Source organism: Sapajus apella, unplaced genomic scaffold (genome assembly GCF_009761245.1).
Source record: "Sapajus apella isolate SASKATOON/1434 unplaced genomic scaffold, GSC_monkey_1.0 scaffold152, whole genome shotgun sequence".
NCBI lineage: Eukaryota > Metazoa > Chordata > Mammalia > Primates > Cebidae > Sapajus > Sapajus apella.
The window spans coordinates 458,591-470,211 of record NW_022437092.1 but is presented as its reverse complement, the minus strand read 5'-3'; the positions used below and the strand labels follow the sequence as shown (position 1 = coordinate 470,211).

Genomic DNA, 11,621 nt, shown 5'->3' with positions numbered 1-11,621 from the left:
AACAAGAGCGAAACTCCATCTCAAAAAAAAAAATTAAAAAAAAAAAAATAAATAAATATATTCATTTACATAAACACCTAGAAGGAACACTGCCTGGAACATAGTGTTTTCTGTTGTTTGTTTATTCATTCACTTTTCTTTTTTTTTTTTTTGTTTGAGATGGAGTCTTACTCTAGCCTGTTGCCCAGGCTGGAGTACAGTGGTATGATCTCGGCTCACTGCAACTTCCACCTCCAGGGTTCAAGCAATTTTCCTGCCTCAGCCTCCCAAGTTGCTGGGATTACAGGTGCCTACTACCATGCCTGGCTAATTTTTGTATTTTTAGTAGAGATGAGGTTTCATCATGTTGGCCAGGCTGGTCTTGAACTCCTGTCCTCACATCATCCACCCACTTCTGCCTCCCAAAGTGCAGGGATTACAGGTGTAAGCCACTGCACCTGGCCATTTTTCTTTTTTTCTAAAATAGAGACGGGGTCTTGCCACATTGCCCAGGTTGGTGTTGAACTCCTGGGCTCAGGTGATCAGCCCATATCAGCCTCCCAAAGTGCTGAGATTACAGGCGTGGGCCACTGTGCCCGGCCTATGTTAATTCTTATTTTGTTTAATTGAAGGGCCAGTGTACCTTGTCCAGGCAGAGCTGGAGCAGGGCTGTGGGGTAGAGGTGTGTTTCAGGCCAACCTGAGGGCGGATGCAAGACTGAGACCACCTTGGTCAGCTCCGTGCTGAGAACAGTAGCTGGGACTGGAGGAGGGATATGGGATGGGGACAGGGATGGGCAGAGGCCTGGGGCTCTTGTGGAGGCCTGGATTTAGCTGAGGCAGGAAAGGAGAGATGGGTCACTCTGTGGAGTGGGGCAATGAGCAGATCAAGGGTTTTGCCAGACAGAATGGAGACCCAGGATGCTCTCCTGGGCTGGGGGGGGGCCTTTGAGGGGCTCTGATTTCCCTTCTCCCCGGCCCATTGCCCATGAAGCCGGCCCAGCCCTGTTGAAGAGCCAGCGACTACACTCTAGCCCTGTGCTGGCCCTGCTGGCAGATGACCAGCACATCATCTCAGGCAGCGAGGACCGCACCCTGGTGGTGGTTGACCGCCGAGCCAACAGAGTCCTGCAGCGGCTACAGGTGGGCCCTCCCCAGGGGCCTGGAGGGACAGGGACTGTCACAGGCCCAGTCCAGCCTGAGCTGCCGTGTCCCTTGTCTCTCTCACAGCTGGACTCCTACCTGCTCTGCATGTCCCACCAGGACATGCAGCTCTGGACTGGTGACAACGAGGGCCTGCTACACGTCTTCGCCAACCGCAATGGCTGCTTCCAGCACGTCCGGGTCTGCTGGGGCTCCTGCCCCTGCCCATCCCTCCCCCTCAGGCCTCCTTCTTACCCCTGGGCCCCCGGTGGTGTTGGGGGGGGCAGTTGGGAGAGCCTCGCCTGAGTGTCTCCTGACCGCCTCCCACAGTCCTTCAACGTGGGCCACAGGTCTCACATCACTGGGATCCAGTACTCACTGGGAGCCTTATACACTACATCCACTGACAAGACCCTCCGGGTGAGGCTCCTGCCCAGCCCCTGCCCTCCCCACCTCCATCAGCCAGGGGCACCCCTCTTGACCTTGGCCCGTTGCCCCTCACCAGGTGCACGTGCCCACAGACCCGCCAAGGACCATCTGCACCCGAAGGCACGACAGTGGGTTCACTGGGGTAAGGTCCTGCCCCACGTGCCCTGCCCAGCTGGCCAGAGCGCCACTGTCCCTGACTCCTCATGTCCCTGCCCCCTCCCAGGTCTGTGCTGAGGGCAACCTGGTGGTGGCTGCCTCTGGGGGCCTGTCGCTAGAGGTCTGGAGGCTGCAGGCCTGAGCAGGTGGACGTGGATGTGGATACTGCTGGCTGGGGTCTGGGCCTCGGCCTCTGTTCTTGGGGGACCATCCCCAACATTGGTGCTGCCTCTCTCCCCCACAGGGCCTAGGGCACAAGGAGTCCTGGCCACTTTCGGGTGAAGGTCCTGGCCTGGGCCCTATGCATACGGGGTTGAAGTTGGGATTTAGGCCCACCCAGGGGGCTGCTCCCCACCCCAGGGCCCTGTTTTTTTTTTTTTTTGTTGGGGGGGGCCTGGTTTTGTTATGATTTGGATGTGCCGCTCTCAGGTGAGAGTGAAGGAGAAATAAACCTGACGTGTTGGTGCTTGGGCCTGCAGTATGAGTGTGGTTTGCCTGCCGGGGCTCTGCCTGAGCCTGCTTGGGGCTTGGGGGGCTGCGGGCCTGTGTGGGAGTGACTGGGCGAAATGGCAAGGCTGGGCTGGGGGTTGCCTGCCAGCTGCTGCTGTGCATTTGTTTGAAGAGGCAGAGTCCTGAAAATCGTGAGCACCTGTGTCTATGATGTCACTTCTATGTGTGTTACATGTAACGTGTGGTATGTGGTAGGACTCAAATCCTGGACATTTGTCTGCATGGTGGGAGAAGGCACCTGCTCAGGCTCCCATAGGTGCTGGGGAGGGCAAGATGGCCAGTGTGCTCTCCATCGGGGCTCCAGGGTGTGTGCTGCTGTGACTGTGATCCTGGGGGCAGGCCAGGGAGGAGGCTGGGCCAGGTGTGCGCCTGGTCCCTGCGAGCCCAAAGTCCCTCTGGTCTGCCATCTCAGCCCGGCCCAGCCATACCCTGAGAAGTATTCACTTCATGTTTATTGAGGCCCCCTGGTCTGCTCAGGCCACAAGGGGGATGTTGTCCTGGGTTCATAGGTTGGCACAGGGCTTCCTCTCCTTGAAGGGGTTGGTGGTGGCCAGGATGCCCACAAGGAAAGGGTCACTCTTGGCCTGCTCCATGCAGAACTGCATCAGATCGGCAGCTGCCTTGGACACCTGCAGACCAACCCAGTCAGCCAGACCGGGGCATGCACCTATGCGCTGGCCCATGTGTTACCACCTCTTCCCACCTCCTGCAGCGGCCCCGACCCTCACCTTCACTCGGTCGATGTCTGCCTCCATCCGCAGCTGCTCCACTGCCCAGCAGGCCTGCCCAATGTCACTGCTGATGGCCACCTTGCTGGACATCTGGGGAAAGTGGGCAGGGCTGTGGGCAGCAGGCCCAACCTCAGCCCCCTAGAGGGAGCCTGAGGCTCCCACACCTCCTCCTATGTCCCTTGGGGACTGCAGGATGAGGGTGGCCGTTCCTGGACCTGTCAGGGCCACACACCTCGGCTAAGGGCTCCGGCCGAAGCCACGTCTGGCTTCCTGGTCCTCTGGTGGCTGCCCGCTCTGGCTCCCTCCCCTACCTGGCCTGGCCTCTCCAACCCCCTTTTCTCCCTCTGCTACCCCTGCAGAGACTTTGAAGCCAGGACTTTCATGGAGTAAAATGTCACCAGCCACAGCAGCAGCAGCTGCTTCGGCTGAGGGGGTCCGTGCCCCAGGAAGCCCTGTGGCTGCCCTGGTGTCATGTGTCACCTGTGTCCCTGTGGGCTAGGTGCCTTGGCTAGGGGAGTGAGGAGACTTTGGCCTCCCGCTGAGCTGCTGGATCTCCTGCTGACTCTTCCTAACAAATCTGCTTTGGCAGCCTCTGTCATCCCTGACATGCAGCCCTGCCCGCCCTCCTCTCACCACTTCCCAGGCCCAAAAATCCAATGCTTTCATTCTTTTTTTTGACAGTCTTGCTCTGTCACCCAGGCTGGAGTGCAGTGGCGCAATCTTGGCTCACATGCAACCTCCACTTCCCAGGTTCAAGCGATTCTCCTGCCTCAGCCTCCTAAGAAGCTGGGATTACAGCCATATGCCACCACACCCGGCTAATTTTTGTATTTTTAGTAGAGATAGGGTTTTTACCATATTGGCCAGGCTGGTCTAGAACCCCTGACTTCAAGTGATCCACCTGTTCGGCCTCCCAAAATATTGGGATTACAGGTGTGAGCCATTGCTCCCGGCCTTTTCTTTTTTTTTTTTTTTTTTTTTTTTTTTTTCTTCTTTTCTCTTTGAGATGGAGTCTGGCTCTGTCACCCAGGCTGGAGTGCAGTGGCACAATCTCGGATCACCACAACCTCCGCCTCCCGAGTTCAAGCAATTCTCCTGCCTCAGCCTCCTGAGTAGCTGGGACTACAGGCATGTGCCATAATGCCTGACTAATATTTTTGTATTTTCAGTAGAGACGGGGTTTCACCATGTTAGCCAGGATGGTCTCGATCTCCTGATCTCATGATCCACCCACCTCAGACTCCCAAAGTGCTGGGATTACAGGCTTGAGCCACCATGCCTGGCCTCTTTCTTTAAACCCAGGTTCTTGCTCTGTCACCCAGATTGGATGCAGTGGTACAATCATAATTCATTGTAACCTCAAATTCCTGGGCTTACATGATCCTCTCACCTCAGCCTCCTGATTAGGTAGAATTATAGGTGTGAGCCACCATGCCCTGCTAATTTTTTTTAACTTTTTGTAGAGATGATTCTATGTTGTCCAGGCTGATCTTGAACTCCCAGCCTCAAACGATCCTCTTCCCTTGGCCTCCCAAATGGATTATAGGCGTAAGCCTCTGAGCCCCTCCCCCGCTGAGATTCTAATATGTGCCCAGCACACTGTGCAAAAAACAAAATGAGCAATGATACAAGACAAAACCTTGCTACCACGGACCTGCCATTCTAGTCAGGCGGGGATGGACAACAGAAAACAATGTATTTATACATCTGAAAGAATATGAAAGAAGAATAAAATCAAAGTGAAGGGGAGAGGAGTGGTCAGGCAGGCCTCTCAGAGAGGTAACATTTGAACTTAGGCCCAAAGGAGAAGAAGGAACTGAAACGGGGTGTTCTAGGCAGAGGGAACAGCAAGTACATGACTCCTTGGACAGAAAAGCTTGGTGGGTTCCAAGAACAGCAAAGAGGTCCATGTAGCTGGAGAGGAGAGAGGGAGGGAGGGAGGGGCAGCATGGCGAGAGACGGGAGCTTGAGAGGTGGTCTTTAAGACCACTGTGAAAAGCTTGGAATTTACTCCCAGGGGAGCTACCATTAGGAGGTTTTAACAATGATGTGTTTGATTTATTTATTTATGTTTAAAGAGCTGTAGCACGTGCCCGTGGTCCCAGCTACCGAGGAGGCTGCAGCGAGAGGATCACTTGATCCCAGGAGGTTGAAACTGCAGTGATGTGGAATCCCCCGACTGCACTCCAGCCCTGGTGACAGTGAGACCCTGCATAAAACAAAAACAAAAACAAAACTCTCTGATCTTCCTGTTAGGTGGGAGATGGATTGGAGGAGACCAAAGCCAGCTTGTAGGCTATGGGGTTAAAGAAAATGCCTGGATTTCGGACCTACTTTATAGGTAGAGGTTGGCAGACATGCTGAGAAGGATGTATGTGTGGTATGAGAAAAGGGAAGACAGCAAGCTCCACTTTTCAATTTTATTTATTTAAGACAGAGTTTCGCTCTTGTTGCCCAGGCTGGAGTGCAGTGGCGTGGTCTCAGCTCATCACAACCTTCACCTCCTAGGTTCCAGCGATTCTCCTGCCTCAGCCTCCTGAGTAGCTGGGATTACAGGCATGCACCATCACGCCCAGCTAATTTTGTATTTTTAGTAGAGACAGACTTTCTCCATGTTGGTCGAGCTGGTCTCAAACTCCCGACCTCAGGTGATTTGCCCATCTTGGCCTCCCAAAGTGCTGGGATTACAGGTGTGAGCCACCATGCCCAGCTTATTTATTTAGTTTTGAGATGGAGCCTTGCTCTGTTGCCCAGGCTGGAGTGCAGTGGGTGATCTCGGCTCACTACAACCTCCACCTGCAGGTTTCAAGTGATTCTCCTGCCTTAGCCTCCTGAGTAGCTGGGATTGCAGGTGCTCGCCAACACCCCTGCTAATTTTTGTATTTTTTAGTAGAGACAGGGTTTTTCCATGTTGGCCAGGCTGGTCTCTAACTCCTGACCTCAGGTGATCTGCCCACCTCAGCCTCCCAAAGTACTGGCATTACAGGTGTGAGCCACCACACGCGGCCCCATTCCCTGTTTTTTAGTCTAGTGGATGAGTGGAGGGTGGGGCCATTTGCTGAGATGCAGAATGATCAGGGATTGGTGGAGAGGGAACTGAAAGGGCAACTTTGAGATCCAAGTGAGGATGTCAAGGAGGATGTCTGGCTCCTCCAACAAGGTAGGCCCATTCCAGCCTTAGGGCTTCTGCTGTTCTGTCTTCCCAGGTACAGGGAATGGCCTCCCTTCATCTTCGCATATGGGGACTTTCTCAGCCTTCTGGCTTTGGCTCAAATCTCACCTCCTTGGCATCCTTCATCCATCCATTCAACTAGCACTTTGGGAGGCTGAGGTGGGCAGATGACCTGAGGTCAGAAGTTCGAGACCAGCCTGACCAACATGGAGAGACCCCATCTCTACTAAAAATACAAAATTAGCTGGGTGTGGTGGCACATGCCTGTAATCCCAACTACTTGGGAGGCAGATCACCTGAGGCAGGAGAATCACTTGAACCCAGTAGGTGAAGGTTGCCGTGAGCCAAGATCACTCCATTGCACTCCACTCCAGCCTGGGCAACAAGAGTAAAACTTCGTCTCAAAAAGAAGGAAAAAAAGCAGGGCACGGTGGCTCAAGTCTGTAATCCTTGCACTTTGGGAAGCCGAGGCAGGGGGATCATGAGGTAAGGAATTCAAGACCAGCCTGACCAACATGGTGAAACCCCATCTCTACTAAAAATACAAAACTTAGCTGGCATGGTGGTGGGTTCCTGTAATCCCAGCTTCCCAGTAGGCTGAGGCAGGAGAATCACTTGAACCCAGGAGGCAGAGGCTGCAGTGAGTCAAGATTGAGCCACTGCACTCCAGCCTGGGTGGCAGTGAGACTGGAGTGAGACTGCATCTAAAAAAAAAAATCTCCTGATTGCACTCATCATTGTTAACATTCTATCTTCCCAATCAGACTTGAGGCTCCAGGAGGGTCCACATCTTGGGTCTTTTTCACCACTAATTCCTCAGTGTCCAGCACAGGGCCCACCGTATAGAACACACTACATGAACTGTACAGTAAGTGAATAATTCTCTCGACTGTATGCACTGTTAGGAGGGTGCTTTGAGATACAGATGCCACCGAGGGTCTCACAGTCTTGCTGGAGGGAAAGAGATGTCAGCTGTGGGTCCCAGAAGAGGCCACTGACCCAGTGGAAGTTCAGGGAAGGCTTCCCAGAGGAGGTGACAGCTGCAGCCATAGGGGAAGGAAGACAGAGCCTTATGCAGCATGTGAAGGCTTTGGAAACCTGCAAGAGCAGGAACCAGGCTCACTATCCCATTAGACAAGAGAGGCTGAGGAAAGCTGAAACTGTGTCTCACTCCACCTGGTGACTGAAATCCCGTCCATGGGCGACGCTTAAGAAGCGATCCTCTATACTCCAAGAATGTTAAGTTTAAAAAAAAAAAAAAGAAAAAGAAAAAGAAAGAAAAGGAAAAAAGAGAGAGAAAAAAGAATAGATCTCCATAGAAAAATGAGCTGGGCACTCTCAGGCACGGTGGCTCACGCTTGTAATCCCAGCACTTTGAGAGGCCAAGGCGGGCAGATCATGAGGTCAAGAGATGGAGACCATCCTGGCCAACATGGTGAAACTCCGTCTCTACTAAAAAATACAAAAATTAGCCAGGCATGGTGGCGCGCGCTTGTAGTCCCAGCTATTTGGGAGGCCGAGGCAGGAGAATCGTTTGAAACCGGGAGGCAGAGGTTGCAGTAGGCCGAGATCGCGCCACTGCACTCGAACCTGGCGACAGAGGGTGACTCCGTCTCAAAAAGAAAAGAAAAAATTAGCTGGGCACGGTGATGCACATCTGTGTTCCCAGCTACTCCGGAGGCTGCGGGGGAGGATCATCTGAGTCCGGGAGTCGGAGGTTGCAGTGGGCCGAGACTGCGTCACTGCATTCCAGCTTGCAAGACAAGAGCATAACTCTGTCTCAAAAAATAGAAATAAAAAAATTTAAAAATGAAAACAAAAACCCCGCCTCTACTAAAAATACAAAAAAATTAGCTGGGCATGGTGGTGTGTGCCTGTGGCCCCAGCTACTCGGGAGGCTGGGGGAGGAGAATCGCTTGAACCCAGGAGGAAATGGTTGCGGTGAGCCTAGACGGTGCCACTGCACTGAAGTCTGGGTGACAGGGCAAGACTTCGTCTCAAAAAAAAAAAAAAGGTCGGGTGGTGAATGAAAACATCTAAAGGGCAATTACAAGTTTGTTGGGCGAAAAAGAACAAAGATACTGAAACAGGATATAATGTGGACCAAGGCGTAGAGTAATGAAAATTCATGGGTATTCTAGGAAGAATAAGAGCCTAGTATTGTTCTCTACAGAATCAATCTCTCTCTCTCTCTCTCTGTCTCTCTCTCTCTCAATCTCCTTTCAAACAGGGCCTCACACTGTTGCCCAGAGTGGCACGATCAGGGCTCATTGCAGCCTCACCTCTTGGGCTCGGGTGATCCACCTCGGCCATCTGTGTGGTTGGGACAACAGACATGCACCACCATGCCTGGCTACTTTTCTTCCTTTTTGTAGAGACATAGTCTTGCTATGTTGCCCAGGCTAGTCTCGAACTCCTGAACTCAAGTGATCCTCCTGCCTCGGCTTCCCAGGGTGCTGGGATTGCAGGCGTCAGCCACCACGCCTGGCCTGAACATCTCCACAATTAATGTTTTCCATATAGAGCACTTCTTCATAGAATGTGTCTCTCAATACAGTGCTTTCCCACCAATATTTATACTGGAAAAATATTTATGTCCCCGAAACATAACAAATTTTTTAACAAAGTAATGGGGGAGTCAATGGATAAAGTCTTTAGGTTTCTTCCAAATACAGTTGGTAGCAAATCAGAGTTCACAGAAGACAATCAGAAAGGCTCTGAATGTTAAGGGGACATGCAGCGCGTTATAAAGACAAAGCAACATTATATTAACTGCTGAGTGATCAGGAAGTAATGTTTTAAATATCTTATCTCCTCATTTTACTACAATTAAATAAATAAATGCAAAATATATTGTTTAAAAAAAGACAATATAACAGACATAGACAAATGTACAATTAAAAAAATGGTCTGTACAAAAAAATGAAAACAAAAAGAGAATCTTCATTTATGCGAAGTCGAGAACTCGTGAAAAGGAATAAAGGCTCCTCGCGGCTTCCGTATTACGGAACACATGCGTAAGAACGGCAGCTACCTGGGTTAAGAGGACTAAAGAGGGTCACGTGATCGAGCAACTTCCGGTCTTCCAAGGCGCTTTCCTGGCTTCCTGTGGCGTGGAGACGTGCGTGTCGGGGTTTAACGCGTTTCTGGACCGCCGTAAGCTGGCCTAGGGGCATCTGTGACTCGAGAGCCGGTTGCAGGTGCATGGAAGGTTCCCTGGAAGGGGAGGCGCCCGCGGCGGCGCTGGCCGCAGTGCTAAAGCACAGCTCGACGTTGCCGCCCGAAAGCGCCCAGGTCCGGGGCTACGACTTCAACCGCGGCGTGGATTACCGCGCACTGTTGGAGGCCTTCGGCACCACTGGCTTCCAAGCAACCAACTTCGGGCGCGCTGTACAGCAAGTCAATGCCATGGTGAGGACGGGGGCGGGACTTCCAGCGCCGCGGAGAGGCGTGGCTTGTAGAACCAGGGCAGTACTCTAAGGGGGCGGGGCTTTTATTTGAGCGATCCAGCAGTTCGAAGAAGGCGGGATCTATACTGGACAGGAATTTTGTCCTGGGAAGGGGACTTTGCACTCCAGTAGTTACATCCTAGGACAGCCTGAGGAGGCAGGGACCGTTTCTTGGTGGGCGGCCGGGTTCTAGGTCTAAAGCTTTCTGGAATAAGCGGAGCCTGGGGCAAAACAGGTTAAGGGAGCACATGGCCGAGGAGGAGCCTAAGTCTCAGCGCCCCGGGGCTTGAACTTAGATTTGCTTTTGCCACTGGGGAAGGGACAGGATCTGAAAAGGAGAGCCCTCTGATTCCTAAAAGGGTGGGGACAAATCCCAAATGCGTGTCCTGAGATCTGGTCTGGGAAGGGGCAGGGTTTGCACAGGTGATGTTCCTTGGTTCCCGGTAGAACTGGTCCTGTGTCCCTGAATGGGCAGGGCCTGGGGTGGAATTTGTTTCTAGAGCCCACCTGTAGTCCTGGGGCTGGAATTTAGGGCCAGTGCTTAACTCTACTTGGCCCTTACCCCCAGATTGAGAAGAAGCTGGAACCGCTGTCACAGGATGAAGACCAACACGCAGACCTGACCCAGAGCCGCCGCCCACTCACTGGCTGCACCATTTTCCTGGGATATACATCCAACCTCATCAGTTCAGGCATCCGTGAGACCATTCGCTACCTTGTGCAGCACAACATGGTGGGGACCTGGTGGGGCCGTGGCCTTGGCCTCTGGGTCAATGGGCGATGCAGTTATTAATCGTTTAAGTGAGATGGGGAGATAGGAGTCTGTTTTAAGCAGAAGAATAGAATCATGTTTTGTTCTGTAGCAAAGCTCCCTTGTAAGAGTAACTGGACGAGGATGAGGTTAGAAGTCCTGCCCAGAATGAGGGCAGGGTCTTCCTTCCTGGGCCAACTTCACTGCCTTGTGGCTGCAGGTGGATGTATTGGTGACTACAGCTGGCGGAGTGGAGGAAGACCTCATCAAGTGCCTGGCCCCCACCTACTTGGGCGAGTTTAGCCTCAGAGGGAAGGAGCTCCGGGAGAATGGGATCAACAGGTGGGAACCCTGAGTGGTGGGCATGGGAGCTGGACCAAGGGTCCTGGGCCCAGATGCCCACATGCCTCCTGTCCTCAGGATCGGAAACCTGCTGGTGCCCAATAACAATTACTGCAAGTTTGAGGACTGGCTGATGCCCATTCTGGACCAGATGGTGCTGGAGCAGAACACAGAGGTGGGGCCAGAGCGACCTGGAGGGGCCAGTCCAGTAGGAGTCAGGGGAGGCATGGGCTGAAGCTCATGTCCTTTCCTAGGGTGTAAAGTGGACACCTTCAAAGATGATCGCCCGCCTGGGCAAGGAGATCAACAGCCCAGAGTCCGTGTATTACTGGGCCCAGAAGGTGAGGATATAGGCGAGGGCAAAGTAGCTAGACTTTGGCATGTGTTAACTTACTTTATCTTTCCATCCACCTGGGGTGTCACTACTGTTATTCTTAGCATCCTCACTCTTCGATGAGGAGACTCCAACATCGATGGGGTGGTAATTTTTTTTTTTTTTTTTGAAACAGGATCTTGCTCTGTCACCCAGGCTGCAGTGCCTGGACTTAAGCAGTCCTCCCACCTCAGCCTCTTAAGTAGCTGGGACCACAGGCATATGCCACTGTGCCCCACAATATTAATTTTTAAGTTTTTTTTTTTAGAGATGGGGGTCTTCCTATGTTGCCCAGGCTGGTCTTGAACTCCTGGCCTCAAAGCAGTCCTCCCACTGGGCCTCCCAAAGTGCTGGGATTATAGCCATGGCCCACCATTCCTGGCCTGGCTAGGTAATTTTGTCTGAAGTCACCCAGATAACTAGTGGGGCCTCAGCCTCCTTATCCTCCTCCCAGACTATCTCTGGAACAGTAGTGGCAGCACTTAGAAACTCCTCTGGGGACTGGCTCAGGGTCCAACACTCCCAGAGGCTATAAAATAAGAGCTACCCACTCCCTTTATTTAGATCATCAGAACCTGAACAAAAAA

The 11,621-nt window shown here is 52.6% G+C and overlaps 3 protein-coding genes across 7 annotated transcripts in view; 2 read left to right on the top strand and 1 right to left on the bottom strand.

Annotated features, from left to right (window-relative positions):
- The window catches only part of FBXW9 (F-box and WD repeat domain containing 9), an 8,618-nt gene extending 6,441 nt beyond the window's left edge, over window positions 1-2,177 (top strand). Inside the window, exons 6-10 of one of the 2 annotated variants that reach the window (XM_032265840.1) lie at window positions 973-1,121; window positions 1,209-1,322; window positions 1,452-1,541; window positions 1,627-1,687; window positions 1,769-2,177. In XM_032265840.1, coding sequence (XP_032121731.1) covers window positions 973-1,121; window positions 1,209-1,322; window positions 1,452-1,541; window positions 1,627-1,687; window positions 1,769-1,848 — 494 coding nt within the window. In that variant the 3' untranslated portion in view covers window positions 1,849-2,177. Of the gene's footprint in view, window positions 1-972; window positions 1,122-1,208; window positions 1,323-1,451; window positions 1,542-1,626; window positions 1,693-1,768 lie in introns of both variants that reach the window. The other variant, XM_032265841.1, reaches the window with a different exon arrangement.
- A 476-nt stretch (window positions 2,178-2,653) lies between these two features.
- GNG14 (G protein subunit gamma 14) lies at window positions 2,654-9,238 on the bottom strand. The gene is given in 2 exon segments (XM_032265848.1): window positions 2,654-3,037; window positions 9,154-9,238. A coding segment is annotated over 1 exon segment (318 nt). The 5' UTR covers window positions 9,154-9,238; the 3' UTR covers window positions 2,654-2,719.
- Window positions 9,182-11,621, top strand: part of DHPS (deoxyhypusine synthase) — a 5,356-nt gene continuing 2,916 nt past the window's right edge. Inside the window, exons 1-5 of one of the 4 annotated variants that reach the window (XM_032265842.1) lie at window positions 9,183-9,530; window positions 10,137-10,301; window positions 10,540-10,661; window positions 10,740-10,836; window positions 10,916-11,002. In XM_032265842.1, coding sequence (XP_032121733.1) covers window positions 9,324-9,530; window positions 10,137-10,301; window positions 10,540-10,661; window positions 10,740-10,836; window positions 10,916-11,002 — 678 coding nt within the window. In that variant the 5' untranslated portion in view covers window positions 9,183-9,323. Of the gene's footprint in view, window positions 9,531-9,633; window positions 9,804-10,136; window positions 10,302-10,539; window positions 10,662-10,739; window positions 10,837-10,915; window positions 11,003-11,621 lie in introns of those variants that run through there. The other 3 variants (XM_032265846.1, XM_032265845.1, XM_032265844.1) reach the window with 3 other exon arrangements.